Here is a 14,385-nt window from a genome sequence, read left to right as displayed (position 1 = left end):
GGACAGGGCTTCATGAAAACCGACGCCATATTTCAGTGTATCTCTAAGCGCCATTTCCTGTCAATAGCTATTTATATGCAGGCGGTGTTGCTCAGAGGCCAGTGTGTGCGCTCTATGACAACCGTACACGGAAGATAGGATCAAGTGGCAGGTTAATCTGGAATCTTTTCGTACCGTTCGACAACTTGCAAACAGCTTATATATTTAAGCATTGTTAATATTGGTACTGCCACCTGTTGCTTTACTACGACGTTGCTTTCAACGTGGGACATTTTGTCCGTCGTTTTAATCAGGCGTGCTCTACACATCATCATACCCATTCAGTTGTGGAGTTGCAGGCTAGCAATCTCTCAGACGAATGGGCCATGGATATTGACACAAATCCTCAGAGGCCCACTCAGAAATAAATAAATGCACTTACACAAAATATAAATACATACAAAATATTTACTCTGGGACGTACAATACAACATTGCATAAAATGTGCTACAAACTGTACATGTAAGTAAAACACAAATACAGTTCAGATATCAAGTCATGTTTTTGTGATACTTTGATTTCATGAGCTGTACGTAAAATACTGATAAATATAATTTATTTCCAAAGTAGGATAATGATTTTTAATGCAAATGTATGTCTACACATTTCAGAAATGCATCCTCTATCAAATTTGCAACATGATTAACCCATCTAAGATAGGAACTAAACATTTCCATGCCTGTGATGACTGTTTTGTGCTGGCAAAAGCACTTCAATGCTATAACTGTTGCCTTGAAAGATCATGATATTGCAACTCTGTTGTCTTTGGCCCATTTCTTTAGTATCCTGATTATGTATTCCACCTGTGGGTTCCCAGTGCTTCTCAACATAGGAAGGACCTCCTTCAACGTCTCTCTAGAAAGGACATTAGTGGACATAAAAAAAACAGTTACATACAATCATTCTAGTCAAATCCAAACAATGCATATTTGGATCATTCAAATCAAATCCTACAATTGTGTTTACTGGACAGTCACGCACTGGTCTTAACTCTGAGCCATTGTCACCTACACGTCTCAGACGGAATCAGAGTGAGGTTTACTCCCAGTCCAACCAACCCCTCTGCTGGGGGTCTACCGTTACATTAGCACACAGCACACACCACACAGCGTCATACCTGGGTTCTCTTCCTGCCAGGATGAGCTGGAAGATCCCCACACAGGCTCCCCTCTTCCCCTCCCAGTACTCAGGGCAGGAGTCAAGCCGCTCAAGGGCATCGAAGGCTTTGGCGGCATAATAAAACTGGCCCATCTAGAGGCAGAGACCAAGTTTAGAGTCAAATGGTAACCACAGAAAACAAGGATAATGGGGAACACATTGATATTAGAGGTGTAACGACACACCAAACCCACGGTTCAGTTCATACATCGATTTTTTGAGCCATGGTTCAGTTTATACCTCAATGTAGCGGCAAAGTGTAGCGGTATTGCTACGTAAGAGGAAATGGTGAATTAGAAATAATTTTGTGATTCCCATGTGTTATAATAGGAGTTCTGCTCTTGCTCCCAAAATTAAATGGAAAAACTCCTTTCTGAAGACTTTGTTTAAGTCAATTCTTTCAGTGTGCCAACTACTCCTCTCTCTCTCTTCAACTCTTGGTTCAAACGCACCTGGCTAAACTCTAGATCATCTGAGCGCAACAATATTCCCCTGCATAATAGGAGTTCTGAAATGAGCTTTGTTGCATTGAGAGCTCAAGGGGCTGTATCTGTAAGGACGACAGCCGCTGGGGTTGGATAGGGGTGTGTATCGCGGTTCTGTTTTTTAGAATCGCGATACGAGATCTTGGATGCTTGTAACACAATTCTGGTTTTGGTTCACGTATTGTTACAGCCACAATTAATATCGGCATACAGCACAGGCTGGACCCTCTGACATCCCGTCGCAGACACTGACCTTATAGCAGTCGTTAGCAATGAGCTGTAGGAGGCTGATGGATTCTGATGAGGTCTCCATCTTCAGGTACAGTTCCCAGGCTAAACGAGCCTTCTTATTCATTATGTCTACGTGTTAACAGGCAGAAAATAACATTGATCAACTCAAGTGCAAGACTTTCACACCAGGTCATTTGAGGACACGTACATTCCGTTGGGCGATAACTTACAACAGCGAGTGAGCCAGCTCTTGTACACATAGTCATTCCTTATCTTCTCACTCTGGATCATCAGGAGCACCTAATATGACAACAGTTATTACTCTCAGTCAAAGTCCAACATGTAACAACATGGCACTGGTGTCAATTCAAATAGCAATCGTAAATTGCTTTTTTCACAAGGGGAAATAACATTCTGTAAGTTCGCATTAGTACCTCCTCAGCCTCTTTGTAGTTCCCAAGGGAAGCCTTGGCTTGGGCATAGTTGAAGTTGAAAATATCCTCATTGTAGAAATAGCTCTAGATAGAATAAATAAGAATAAGAAATAGCTCTAGAATAAATATGTTAGTGAGCCATTTTTGTTGTGCGATAGACACATATTTTAAACAGTGTTAATTTCCATCTGCATATGAGTGTGTAATACTTTGACTGAGTTCAGGTAGATGAGCACATCCTCAAACTGCTTGAGAAGGAAGAAGCACGAGGCCATACACTGCCGTCCCGGTATTGTGTCTTCAAGGTAAATAGAAACCAACAACACAATGAACAAGATGATCAAGGCCCGTCCGTCTACCCACACCCACCCACACCCTTTCCTAGTGAAATACCCCTACTTCTCTCAAGTCTAATATCCAGTTTCAGCACTCATTCATAAAGACTCAATGTGATTATCTGGTACAATGGGGTATCATATCATACTAACACAAGTTATTCCAGGAAACAGGACTTTTTGGAAGTGGATTTTTAGAATATCAGCGGTCATGCAAAGTGTATTCTAACTTGTCTTCATTTTGTATGTTGTACAGGTTTGAGAGGGCTTGATCAGCCGCATTAAATATCAATATCCAAATAGAAACAGCAGCTTGTAAGCATTACACTGTTACCACAAGCCCAATACTATGACAATTCAAAATACCGCATTCGCTGGCTGATCCTCCCACCAGCTGAAAGAACTGTTGCGCAATCTTCAGGTGTTCTCTCTGTGGGAAAAGTTTAAGCCATTAGCAGATAAAGACAAATCCTCACCTCATAATATCTATATAAATGGCAGTATCCATCTATGCACCAAGATTACTTACAGATCCAATTTCCTGACCTAGTGCTGCATTGACCACACCTTTCAAAATATATTCCTGGGACGAAGACAAACAGTAAACATCATTAGAACCTCCTCATGAATTGCTTTCGCATCATCCAGGAAAACTAGGGAGGGACAGGCTTGGGAAGGATAGAGGACCAAGCCATGCAAAAAGGAAAGATTGAGTAGCTTGTTGAGTACCTGGGGCGTGGTGGGCTCAAGGTCTTTAATAAGATTGTAAGCCTCCTGAACGTCATCTATAGTGTACACAAAAGAAACAAAAAAGGGACAGAAAACACTTGATGCAGCAGAATGTGGGTGACTGAAACCTAAAAGGGAAAACAAGTTGAAAAAGAAAAAAAGCCTTAGCTCACCTTGTCTGAGGTAGTAGATGACCAGGTTAAGTCGAGCCTCAGGAATGACGTCAATCAGGGGTGGCAAGATTTGTAAAGCGCCCTCTCCACCACGAAACACTACCTAAGAGTAGGTGAGGTCATGGGGAAAACAACTTGTGAATTTACTTGAAAAGATCTCAGCCGATTCTTCAAATCATCTCTTTCAAATTATCGCTCAGTGTGTCAGTAACTTTCCAACTCTTCAGAGATTCTTTCTTTTTTCTTCTTCTAGAAACTTTTTCTAATATATCACCACATCAAATATATATCTTTAAAGTGAGAGTGTTTACCAGGTTGTGCCGAATTAGCTCCTTGGCAAATTCAAACGAGCTGGAGGAGATGTCAATCAGGTTCTTCAACTCAGCCTTACAGAGAGAGAACAGAAAAAATAACTTAACAGAAGACAAGAAGGTTCTTCACATCACACTCAACCTTTAACTCATATCACCCTTCACTCCACTAATAATCAATAAGCTTACATAGATTGCACAACCTCAAGTTTGATCCTGAGGCTCACTGACTCTTGCATGTCAGAAACATTTAAATATTTTAGCATTTAAATCATTACCATTTATGCAGTCAATACTTGTGGGAGGTGTCTATTTTTGATAAATGACAATTTGTTACAAGCAGAGTGCATTTGTGCATTTTTAAAAATGACGGTCTATCTGTCCATATGGCAAAGGTAGTCCCATATGCGTGGCATGGCGGTTACCTCTGCAGCTTTGCCATTATAAAGGCGGAAGTGGTTGCATGCTTTCAGATTGAGGGCAATAGTGGAGTCGGGGACACTCTGCAAGTACACTGCCAGCACCTCCTGAGAGACATCATAGTAGTCCAGCTTATAGTAGCACAAAGCTACATAAACATTCAGTGCCAGGAAATCTCTACACGACGAAGAGTAGAAAACAGTTCATCAAAACTGGTGAAGTTATCATTAGGGTCATTCAAAACAGATTGTTATGATTGTTGAATGCATGAAAAAAAGAATGCGGTCTCTAGTAAAATTGCAAATGCCTGTTCTGCAGGAGGATTCGTTTGTAGATGTCGATGGCCTCCTGGTAGTGTGAGCGCATATAGTGGATGGAGGCGAGGCTGAGCTGGTCTTCAGTGACGTCCTCCAGATTCTGATGGAAACCCATGAGTTTCTTCTCATCGTTGAACTGTTCATGGAAATTGAGATAGAATGTCAAGTCAAGTGAATCAAGTATGGAATATACGAAACTATTACCACCCCAAGTTTGAATGCCTTTATGCACCAGTTCGGTTTCAGTCGATGTGCAAATTTGTCCAAACACAAAAAAAAAAAAAAATCAGGTCACAGTGACCTTGGCCTAACCATGACAACAAGGCATGGAACCCTGACATACCGCACAGGTATTTAGGGCTCAATTAACATAATTATAAGAATCTGAAAAACATTTACTACCTTGTGAGCCAAGTGGAAGAGGAGTCTATTTTGGAGTTGACACTTTGGACCTGAAAAGATCAAGCAGAGAAAAAGATGGACTCTTTGAGACCGTCCAATGATAAAGTAGGGCTGCTGGCATGTGATAAAAATCATAGGGAACCTTTCAGTGCAGCTTCCTCAGCCTCCTTATAAAGCCCAAGGAAAAAAAGGGCACATCCCAAGTGGACCCACGCCTCTTCGGGACAGTCTGCCTTGAGAGTCAGAGCCTTGTATTCCTAAGGTTAAAACAGAAACATCAACATGCAAAACTACATAGATAACAATACCTACGTCTACATATGTACTAAAGTATCTGTTTCTGATAGTCACATTAGCACTGTCAAACACGAAGGTAGGATACAGACCATAAAAAACGATGTTATCCCCAACTACCCATACCTCCATTGCTCTTCTGTGATCTCCTAAATGAAAGGCACAGTAGCCGATCCAAAGGCCTGCGTGTTCCTCGACCACCCCTCCACTGGGCTGAAACTGTCACATGCAACAGGCATAAGATACATAATTGCTCTTGTGGTGTTTGTGGAGACATTCGTTAATCAATTGGTGAGACCAAGGTGCGTGTACATGCACCACCAAAAGTCGGCAGTTTACCTCCAGCAGAGTCAATGCACCCATATAGTCTCTCTGATTCAAATAGTCCTCAAGTCGTGGAATTTTCTTCGCCTTGTTTTTTCTCTTCTTTTCACTCACACTGGAAGCAGCATCGCCACCAACAGCAGGTTTTACTCTTGATAGAATCTTTTTACCCACAAGAGAACGGGACATAAACGTCAATATGTGACAATTGATATTATAAATGGTAATTTACCTGAATGTTAATCACCCTAATTAACATACCCTTGCATTGTGGATCGCTTTGTAATTAACCTTACCATACCATTAGCATTTTCCCATACGTTAACTTCAGTTTGTTCCCTGTAGATTTCATCTATGAAATCAGAGCTGTATTTTATATCTATCAACCTATCAGAAACTTTGATCAAACTGAATATCTGTATAGCAAACCAGCGAAACTACTTAAGTTATAGTTAACGTTAACGATATGGTCACAACTCACCATGATGCTTGACCAGTGGGCTAACAAATAACGTTAAGGAAAGGCACGACCAATGTTAACGTTATTGTTTGCCAATCTCAGTGGCCCATGATAGTTCCGTTGTATACTGGCAAGTGTGCTATCAGTTGGCTAAAGCATCTTGGAAGGCTGCAAAAGGGCAATGTAGCGGGAATACGGACGAGACATTTCATCTGGATTTACTGCGAAAACCAAGCTAACAGTTAGCTAGCTAGTTGCTCTCAGTAACGTTAGGTAGTAGGATTGGTTGGCAGGAAAAGCTCGTTGCTAGGCGACGAGACCGGAACTTAAGTTTGAGACCGACATCGACAAGCGCACAAGGTCAGGTGATATTTGCGATTCGCGGTGCGAACATTAAGATACATTATATAAGGTACTCGCTCGTACATGAAGAAAAATATTCACTTTCATGTGATTACGAATCATATCATATAATCACATTTTATATAAATTGGTAAAGTTAATCAGATTTGCTTACATAGCCCCAGTGGCCTAATGGATAAGGCACTGGCCTCCTAAGCCAGGGATTGTGGGTTCGAGTCCCATCTGGGGTGGATTAATTTTGTTACAATCTCCATTGCTATGAGCTTCAAACACCATAATTTGATAAATGTCATTACTTAGAAAACTTTCCACAAACAAAATTATGTGAAAGACGTTGCAGGCCAGACAACTAAAAACGTGAAACCATTTGTGGCGTTCAAGACAAAAGGAAACCCTATTTGGGGACTTTCTGAAAACCTGACCTTCATTTGATCCACTCGGAATACAATATATGTAATGTCCGCATCACCAATTTCCGTGTCATCTCCATAGTCTCTTAAATGCTTTCATAACCATTATATCAGTAGCCTATTTTTGACTTTCATTTCATGTCGCTTCGAATTCATGCCCCATACCATTGCAACTCAAATAGCGTCAACGTCAGACAAGCATGAAAGGTTGTAAATTTACTTACGTTGGCCTATACTGTATGTACTTTAACACTGGGGCTTCGACCAAAAATTCTTCAATTATTCTGGAAGGTAGTCTCTAACAAAATCTTACGGACATAAAAATTGCATGTTTGACAATGTTCTGCAAAGGGAGAACAATGCGTGGGAAGATAAGACACCTTGAAAGTTTAGGGATATGCTCTTCAAAGATTTTGAATATTTGCTTTACATGCTCAATTCTAAATCAACAGTACATTTGCTGCATCCTTGTCAAAATTGAAGTCAGTGTCAAGTTGTCAGTAGTCTACCCCAAGTACTGAGGCTTTTCTGGTTGGCATTCTACACTGCCTGGCTAGTGCCCATAGCCTTCACTGGCTAGTCAGTCAAGTCAGATGGTTAGGATAAAGAGGGTCAGGATCAGAACCAAGAGGCAGAGTAGGTTTGAGTTTTGGCAGAATGTGAGGGGTAATGGGGGAGCAGTCCAAAAGGGGGACTTATGCTGTGCTCAGATTAACCAGCCCACTGCACTGAAGGGGGCTACAGTGTGCAGCCATTTTTGTCCTTTAACGAGTCACAAAAAAGTGCAGGTGACTAAGGCACTGCGCCTTGGTCACCTGCACTTTTTTGTGACTCGTTAAGGGGACTTCATTGCACGCGGCATGCGCTTTACACACTGCTAGGTTAAGGTAACGTCCCAAATATTTTTGTTGTGGTTGCAGCAGAGACCATTAATTTACAGTGCACCGCGGCCAAAGTTAATCATTGAACCTGTGTGCGTGCTGCAGTCGGAGTGGCAAAGCGGCAAAATGCCGCTTGTGCTGTGCTTTGCTCGGCGTAGCAGCAGACCAGTTGTTGCACGCGCAAGGCATTGAAAACCATGTGTTTTATAGCGCAGTGCTGCCGTTTGCACGTGCGCTTTAGACAATCTTGTATAACATGTCCACATAGGCCTGGATGTGTGAAGTGTGAACCATTTTACTCTGAACAGGAAACCTCTTAAGAAAAACACCATCCCCCTTAAAACCCAGTCAAGACAAATCAAAATGATTAAACCAATGAGTCGAGTTTATTGACCAAATGCAAAGCACAAGACCCTGGACTTGCTGCCATTTACGACCAGTCAGAAGTGGCACCACCCCAGTCACCGGTCTGAGCTGTTGGAGCAGCTGACCAATCCTCAGTGGCAGTCTGGGCACTCCAATCCTCTGTAGAAAGAGACCACAACAGCCAACATGAAATGTAGGGAACTCTAAATGTTAAAAACTATTCCTTTTTGAAAACAAAACTAGAGTTTTGTTTTCATGAAAAACAAAAAATAATGAAATCCACTCACTAGTCATCTCACCTGCATACACCTCTGTGGTAGGGGCAGCCTTGGCGGCAGTAGCTGCTAAGAGTAAAAAACATTTTGCAATTAAAATCTTGAAACCTTTGCAATGCCACTGTTATATTTAGTAAATTGTTTTATTGTCAACAGTATTCTTGACATACCATCAATGGCAGCAGGGAACTGCTGAATGGGAACAGAGGGCACTTGCACACCCTCGGACCAGTCGGCCACTTCAGGCTGAGCAAAGTCAGCAACGGGGGCAGTCCATTCACCCTGGAACTCCTCCTTGCCCACGGCCTTCTCCGCTGCGGCCTGCTCCTCCTTCTCAATCTAACAGGAAAGGTGGACAAGGAGTTTCAAAATCAACTTCTCCCATCATCAGTATCTGCATTATGAATAAATGACCATGTACACTTTTCATTGTGCTCATGCATGACCATACCTCTTCAGGATCCCTGTAGAAGTACAGATCTGGCATGACCTCCCAAGGGTGCTCCCTGGAAATGGTGCCCCTCATCCTCAGGACCTCTCTAGCCAGCATCCACCACATCAGACCGGTAGCGTGATGTCCCTAGAACAAACAAAATCACTAAATAAAGCCTTCACCTTTCCATAAACAATCAGCCCATATTTGCATGGGTTATTTCAACAGCAAACTATGGTGTCCACTTTCACCAAACATTAAAACTCCTCTGAAAAGAGCCTTTACATTTCCTCTGCTCATCACAGTAAGAGAACTCCTTTTGATTTTTAAGTCAGTACCTTGTTATTGCATGGAATGGCAATATCCACATATCTGAGGGGAGCGTCAGTGTTGCAGAGCGCGATGGTGGGGATGTTGACGTAGGAGGCCTCAGTCAGAGGCTGGTGATCAGCACGGGGGTCTGTGACGATCAGAAGGCGGGGCTCTCTGAAGGCAGCCTGAATCTGATTGGTGAAGGTACCGGGAGTGAAGCGGCCAGCAAAGGTGGTGGAGCCAGTTGCTGAAGCAAACTTCAACACTGCTCTCTAGAGAAAGAAAAAAGGAACACTTGTAACACAGAAAGGGATTAAATCAATTAAGGAAACATGCAATGAGGTTCAATCTATATAAAAAGTTAAGTGTGGCCCTGGTCACTATCTAACCCCAGTCATAGGGCAACAGCCCTCATGGTGTCAGCGAAAACCGGGCCAGCTTCCTTTAGCACACTTCCGACACCCACACACCAACAGTAGTGCCAGGCTTTAACAGTGTGCAACTTTAGAACACACTTGGTTATATCAACGCTACACACACACACGATCTTTCAATCAATCATAATTGGGATTGTGGGGTGGTTGCTTCACATTACCTGGCCTGTATTTCTGGAGGAGATGACGCACACATCAGCTGGGTTCTCAATGGCAACAATGGCCCGGGCAGCAAGCAGCAGCTTCTCCCAGGTCTTCTTCAGGTTGATGATGTATACACCTGAGCAGTGAAGATATGAACAGACCTTTAGAAATAGTCCTGTTAGCGGTTAGTTAAAAGCTATAGGCTCACTGGTGTAACCCACTGAGTGAGTTCTGTAAAGGGAAGTTAACGGCCAGACTTGGTTATCGCAGGGGGTATGCACACCATTATCCAACAGTGGGGAGTAGACAGCAAATAAGCTAATCCACCACCCACTTAGGAAAAAAAAAAAGGTTAAGTGTGGCTGTGGTCACTATCTAACCCCAGTCATAGAGCAACAGCCCTCATGGTGTCAGCGAAAACCCAGCCGGCTTTCTCTAGCACACTTCCGACACCCACACACCAACAATAGTGCCAGGCTTTAACAGTGTGCAACTTCAGATTCTTCCTTTACCATACAATTGCCTACGTCCCTCCTACCCCCAACCTCCTTCTCCCTCGACCACCATTCCCTTTCAATACACTTGACTAGCATTCAAACTTCTGCACTCCTCTGGTACTAATATTTATTTGATTTATTTATTAAATAGCGGATAGATGTTCGTGCAATACTAGTAAGACAGGGCAATCAGCACAACTAACCGTCACTTTTCCTCTTGTAGACATACTGTTCCATCTGGAAGTCGAGGTTGGTCCCTCCCAGATGAGTTCCTGCAGCCAGGAACTTCAGCACATCCTCCTCCTTCATCTGAAGGACATCCAGACCTCCGGACATCGTGACCACTTTCCCTGCGTAACGAGTAAATGGGAGAGCTGGGAAGAAAAGTGACGGATCATTTAATAGATCACAGAACACGGCACCCAACGGACTAGATAAGTAGAACCAACCGAGGTATCCATGCACAGAAAATTCTCACTACAAGCCTGAGGATTTGTAGCCTGGGAATACCCATACGAGCTTTCGGCAAATTTGGGATTTGCTCTGCAGGGCCATCCGGCCACAAGGCCATTGAAGCCCATTGCCAATATCCCTAAAACATGGGCATGCAAATACAATCCCTAATCTGGCATGGACGTGTATTTCTTTGGAATTGAGTAAACAAATTCATTTTAAAGGGACACCAGGCAAGCCTCATGCTTTTTCTCTACGAAACTCCCCCTCGCTCGGTCTGAAGCTCTTTTCCTTTTCTTTGCGTCTTCCGTCAAGGGTTTTCGCTGCTTCTTCGCCAGCTCTGCCATTATACACACGTTTGCAATAATCTCTAGCGTTTCGTTAGCCTGCCTCTGCTGTAAACTGATCCTGCTTCGGTCGGCGGGTAGGATACACCGAACTTGCAAGTGGGATATTCTTCCTACAGGCAGTAGGGGCGGGCGAGAGAGCCTTCATTCGCCCCGTAATGACTCATTTAACCATATACCAACTTACGAAGATGATTAATTAACACGAAAACATTGCCTGGTGTCCCTTTAAAACTTTGTTTAAAAGATTGCTACACTTCATAAATAATTTGATACAGAGTTTAATGCACCAATTTAAGTTTAACTTTACTGCTAGTTACGCCCCTACTGGAAGTCGTAAGTCAATGAAGCTCATCCAGACTCAGTTCTTTTACACATATACAGGTATTTGTGGATGGCAAAAGGTATGCCACACAGTTGGAGTTGCAAACAAATGCTGCATTGCCATTGACAGATACAAAAGGAGCTGGCTCAAGGGTTGTGTTGAAAGCAGTTTTTATAGCTATCCATGTGTTCACTTCTGGCTCCTTAGCTACCATTTTGGTAACTATAACAAGCTATTTAACGTCTATAGAACATTAAACATATCCGAGATGCCCAATGTTGAGTTAGTCCTGTCTAGATGTTTTGATGTTAATCACTACTATGATATATTGCTATTGTCTATCCAAAGTAAGGTGCCTGTTTTGACATTAACTGATGGTCAACTCAACCAAAACCACCTACGAGTGGCCAGTGACATAAGCTTCTGTGAAATGATCGAGAATGGTCTGGTGAGTCTAGGGGATTTGGGGTCAGAATTGTATCTTGTATTATGATGGTCAAACTAAAGTCTTCTACATGACTTGTTTAACTGAACTGACTTCGAGTAATCACTTATCGTAAGAAGTCTCCATGCAACATGCTCTCAATACAATTACTAATATTGACAAACTACTCAGACACACAATAAATTAATAGATTTGTTCTTGAGTTTTCTCCAAATCTGTTACAGTGTGGACTTCCGAGCAACCAGAGAACAAGCATTAAGGAAGAATGCGAACATGAACATTTAGCCAAGTAGCGGGAACGCAGTTTGTGATATTACCCGGCCGGTAGGCCTAATTTGTGAGGGAGGGGGCTGGGGGGGTTAGACAGTCTTCTCAGGTTTGACAATGGCATCTTATCAGTTTATAGTACTACCGCCTAAAACCCTACTTCACATGTGATGTGGCTAGTCTTCCCGCTAGGTAGCTAACATTATGCTAACTTGATGGTACATGTGCATTCAGGCCATTTTGGGCCTACTTCCCTTCCATTAAATTACAGCCTTGGTACTGTCACAATGGGATCGCAGGAGTCCAAATCTAAAAGTATTATCATTTATATGCCGGTATTTGACAAAATAAACAAGTAAAGAACAATATAAATTGATTTCTCTGTAAAATGTAACTCACCACGAGACAACGCCGTATGGAGTTCCGAACCTCACGGCAAAAAGAGAGTGTAGGGGGGATATGACGTCATATATATTGCAGAGAACTGACCAATCGTTGCAGAGTTTCATTACCTCGTCTCAATTTTTGTGTTGCACACAGACAGGTCATGAGAAATAGCGCCCCCCATCCATAGACCATCTCATCAGGTGATAATCCCATTACTGTAATACGGGGGCCAACATCACTGCTGCAAAGCTGAATTAACAATATTTTATTCATAATTATTTTCTATTTTAGGAAATATAATAATGGGAAAAATAAATTATTTACTTTTTAGAATTCATCCTTTTTTTAAAAGGATTTTAAGCACTTTTTGTATAAGGTATATTGCAAAAGCTGTAAAAATCGCTTGTCCCTCGGTATGACTTGTCTAGTATCACTGGCTATTTAGGATAAAAAAAAAAGTCAAACTATCATAAAAATAAATGCACGTATAAAAAGCCTCAAGTGTTTGTTCATGGATCATTAAGCAATTTTATTTAAAATGTTTTTAAAATTATGAAAAAAATCAACATTTTACATTGGTCCCCACGTTGTCATCAATCCTGTTACTTTTGGATAAATATACACGATATGTACACAAATTAAATAAGAAACCAGATGTCATCTCTATACAGGAAACATGGTTAAAACAGCATTTAGATTTTGTCTTAAAAGGTTATACCAGCCATTAGGTATGACAGGGGAAAAGAGAGAGGAGGAGGGAGTATGACCTGTGTTAGAGAAGGAGTGTCATACAGACAATTGGGTACAGCTGAGGAACATGAATGTATAGTGACTGCATTTTTTAATGGGGATAATGGTAAATACACAATTGTTAATTATAACCCATGTAAAGCTTTATAACAAATGAGTTGTTGAGGAACATTATCAAAAGATCTCATTTTTTTGGGGGATTTTAATGCCCACTATAGTTTGTGGGGAAGTAAACATACAGATTTAAATGGGGAGGCTGTTGAAGCACTGATACATGATAGAATGCTAGTATGTTTAAATAATGGTAGTGGAACACAGATAAATATATACAAGAATGAAACCTCATGATGGTGGTCCGTTGAGAAAGGCTGGGTGGGCCAGCCAATAGCATTGCTCTGCAAATGTTACCTCGCACACACACTACTTTACTTCTTGCATACACATCATTTATCGTTCACATCATTACAATTTTCGAAGGGTAAAACAGTTGGCCTACGTGGAAAATAAAATTGGTGCGAAGTAGGCTGTGTGTGTGTGTGTTTAAATGGACGTGCAAGACAAAAGTGGTGTATGTGCAAAGTAAGAGTAGTATGTGTGTGCATTTTACGTGGATGTGCAAGACAAAAATGGTGTATGTGTGAAGTAAAAGTAATGTGTGTGAGTTTTTGACGGGAATCTGCAAGACAGAATTGTTTTATATGCAAGCTTTTCATTGGCATGTGGAAGAAAACGTAGTGTATGTGCAAGCTTTTCATGTGCATGTGCAAGAAAAAGTGGTGTGCGCGCAAGCATTTCATGTACATATATACAACAAAAAGTGGTGCATGTGTAAACATTTAGTGCATATATGCGACCTATTCTTGATATATGGCCTAGGGGACGCCTCATACAGAAGTGACGTTCACCCTGTTACGAGTTGATGAACCACTAAAAACGATTTTGGAAAAATTATTTTAAGGTACAAAAAACTCTTTGGTGTTGCTTTAAATGTTAATATAATAAATGTTCTGCTGTTCCAACTCACTGTATACTTTTATGAAGACATCACCCTATAGCTGTGACACTGTGAAGCCAAATGCACTGGCACCTTAGGAAGGTTCACTATGCTTTTCTTGACATAGTTCTTCATTATAGGCCTTCATTATCCTGACCCAGTCAAAAATTGAATTGTGCACAACAGGTTT

The 14,385-nt window shown here is 41.7% G+C and overlaps 2 protein-coding genes and 3 non-coding genes across 11 annotated transcripts; 1 reads left to right on the top strand and 4 right to left on the bottom strand.

Annotated features, from left to right (window-relative positions):
* Positions 1-433: 433 nt before the first annotated feature.
* Positions 434-6,414, bottom strand: ttc26 (tetratricopeptide repeat domain 26). 4 transcript variants are annotated; one of them, XM_042105615.1, is made up of 19 exons: positions 6,134-6,414; positions 5,949-6,004; positions 5,668-5,814; positions 5,455-5,547; positions 5,177-5,291; positions 5,035-5,084; positions 4,623-4,768; positions 4,321-4,492; positions 3,896-3,970; positions 3,585-3,687; positions 3,412-3,467; positions 3,212-3,265; positions 3,049-3,112; positions 2,557-2,645; positions 2,348-2,431; positions 2,144-2,213; positions 1,936-2,042; positions 1,157-1,290; positions 434-894 (listed from the first exon to the last, which is right to left on the bottom strand). In XM_042105615.1, exons 2-19 carry the CDS (start codon positions 5,949-5,951, stop codon positions 780-782), a joined length of 1,677 nt encoding a protein of 558 aa, XP_041961549.1. In that variant the 5' UTR covers positions 5,952-6,004; positions 6,134-6,414; the 3' UTR covers positions 434-779. The 4 variants fall into 4 exon arrangements, with proteins under 4 accessions (XP_041961549.1, XP_041961547.1, XP_041961550.1 ...); XM_042105613.1 differs by having other exon boundaries at positions 5,954-6,004; XM_042105616.1 differs by having other exon boundaries at positions 5,914-6,004; positions 6,134-6,412.
* Positions 6,415-6,632: 218 nt separating this feature from the next.
* trnar-ccu lies at positions 6,633-6,705 on the top strand. Its single transcript has one exon. It is a non-coding gene; the product is annotated as a tRNA-Arg (tRNA).
* A 1,428-nt stretch (positions 6,706-8,133) lies between these two features.
* rpsa (ribosomal protein SA) lies at positions 8,134-12,595 on the bottom strand. Of its 4 annotated transcripts, none has more exons than XM_042105603.1 (8): positions 12,464-12,595; positions 10,431-10,601; positions 9,748-9,866; positions 9,179-9,424; positions 8,859-8,987; positions 8,578-8,746; positions 8,420-8,476; positions 8,134-8,291 (listed from the first exon to the last, which is right to left on the bottom strand). In XM_042105603.1, the coding sequence occupies exons 2-8, from the start codon at positions 10,561-10,563 to the stop codon at positions 8,197-8,199; spliced, it is 948 nt and encodes a 315-aa protein (XP_041961537.1). In that variant the 5' UTR covers positions 10,564-10,601; positions 12,464-12,595; the 3' UTR covers positions 8,134-8,196. The 4 variants fall into 4 exon arrangements, with proteins under 4 accessions (XP_041961537.1, XP_041961539.1, XP_041961538.1 ...); XM_042105605.1 differs by having other exon boundaries at positions 8,432-8,476; XM_042105604.1 differs by having other exon boundaries at positions 8,420-8,473.
* On the bottom strand, positions 9,516-9,655 carry LOC121719870. The gene has a single exon (XR_006034393.1). It is a non-coding gene; the product is annotated as a small nucleolar RNA SNORA62/SNORA6 family (small nucleolar RNA).
* Positions 10,085-10,224, bottom strand: LOC121719871. Its single transcript, XR_006034394.1, has one exon. It is a non-coding gene; the product is annotated as a small nucleolar RNA SNORA62/SNORA6 family (small nucleolar RNA).
* Positions 12,596-14,385: the final 1,790 nt, after the last annotated feature.

Source organism: Alosa sapidissima, chromosome 9, assembly GCF_018492685.1.
Source record: "Alosa sapidissima isolate fAloSap1 chromosome 9, fAloSap1.pri, whole genome shotgun sequence".
Classification (NCBI taxonomy): Eukaryota; Metazoa; Chordata; class Actinopteri; order Clupeiformes; family Clupeidae; genus Alosa; species Alosa sapidissima.
Note: the sequence above shows the minus strand (reverse complement) of the source record. Positions and strands in the feature narration are given on the sequence as shown.

Bases quoted from the DNA above. Each gene is read 5' to 3' on its own strand.
- ttc26 (XM_042105613.1), bottom strand. The intron at 5,292-5,454 runs GTATGGGTAGTT...TTTTAACCTTAG, and splicing joins ATCACAGAAGAGCAATGGAG to GAATACAAGGCTCTGACTCT. The intron at 895-1,156 runs GTATGACGCTGT...TGTCCTTTCTAG, and splicing joins CTGGCAGGAAGAGAACCCAG to AGAGACGTTGAAGGAGGTCC.
- rpsa (XM_042105603.1), bottom strand. From the start codon at position 10,563: ATGTCCGGAGGTCTGGATGTCCTTCAGATGAAGGAGGAGGATGTGCTG. The intron at 8,988-9,178 runs GTACTGACTTAA...TGTTTGTTCTAG, and splicing joins CCATTCCATGCAATAACAAG to GGACATCACGCTACCGGTCT. The intron at 8,477-8,577 runs GTATGTCAAGAA...TTTTACTCTTAG, and splicing joins GTTCCCTGCTGCCATTGATG to CAGCTACTGCCGCCAAGGCT.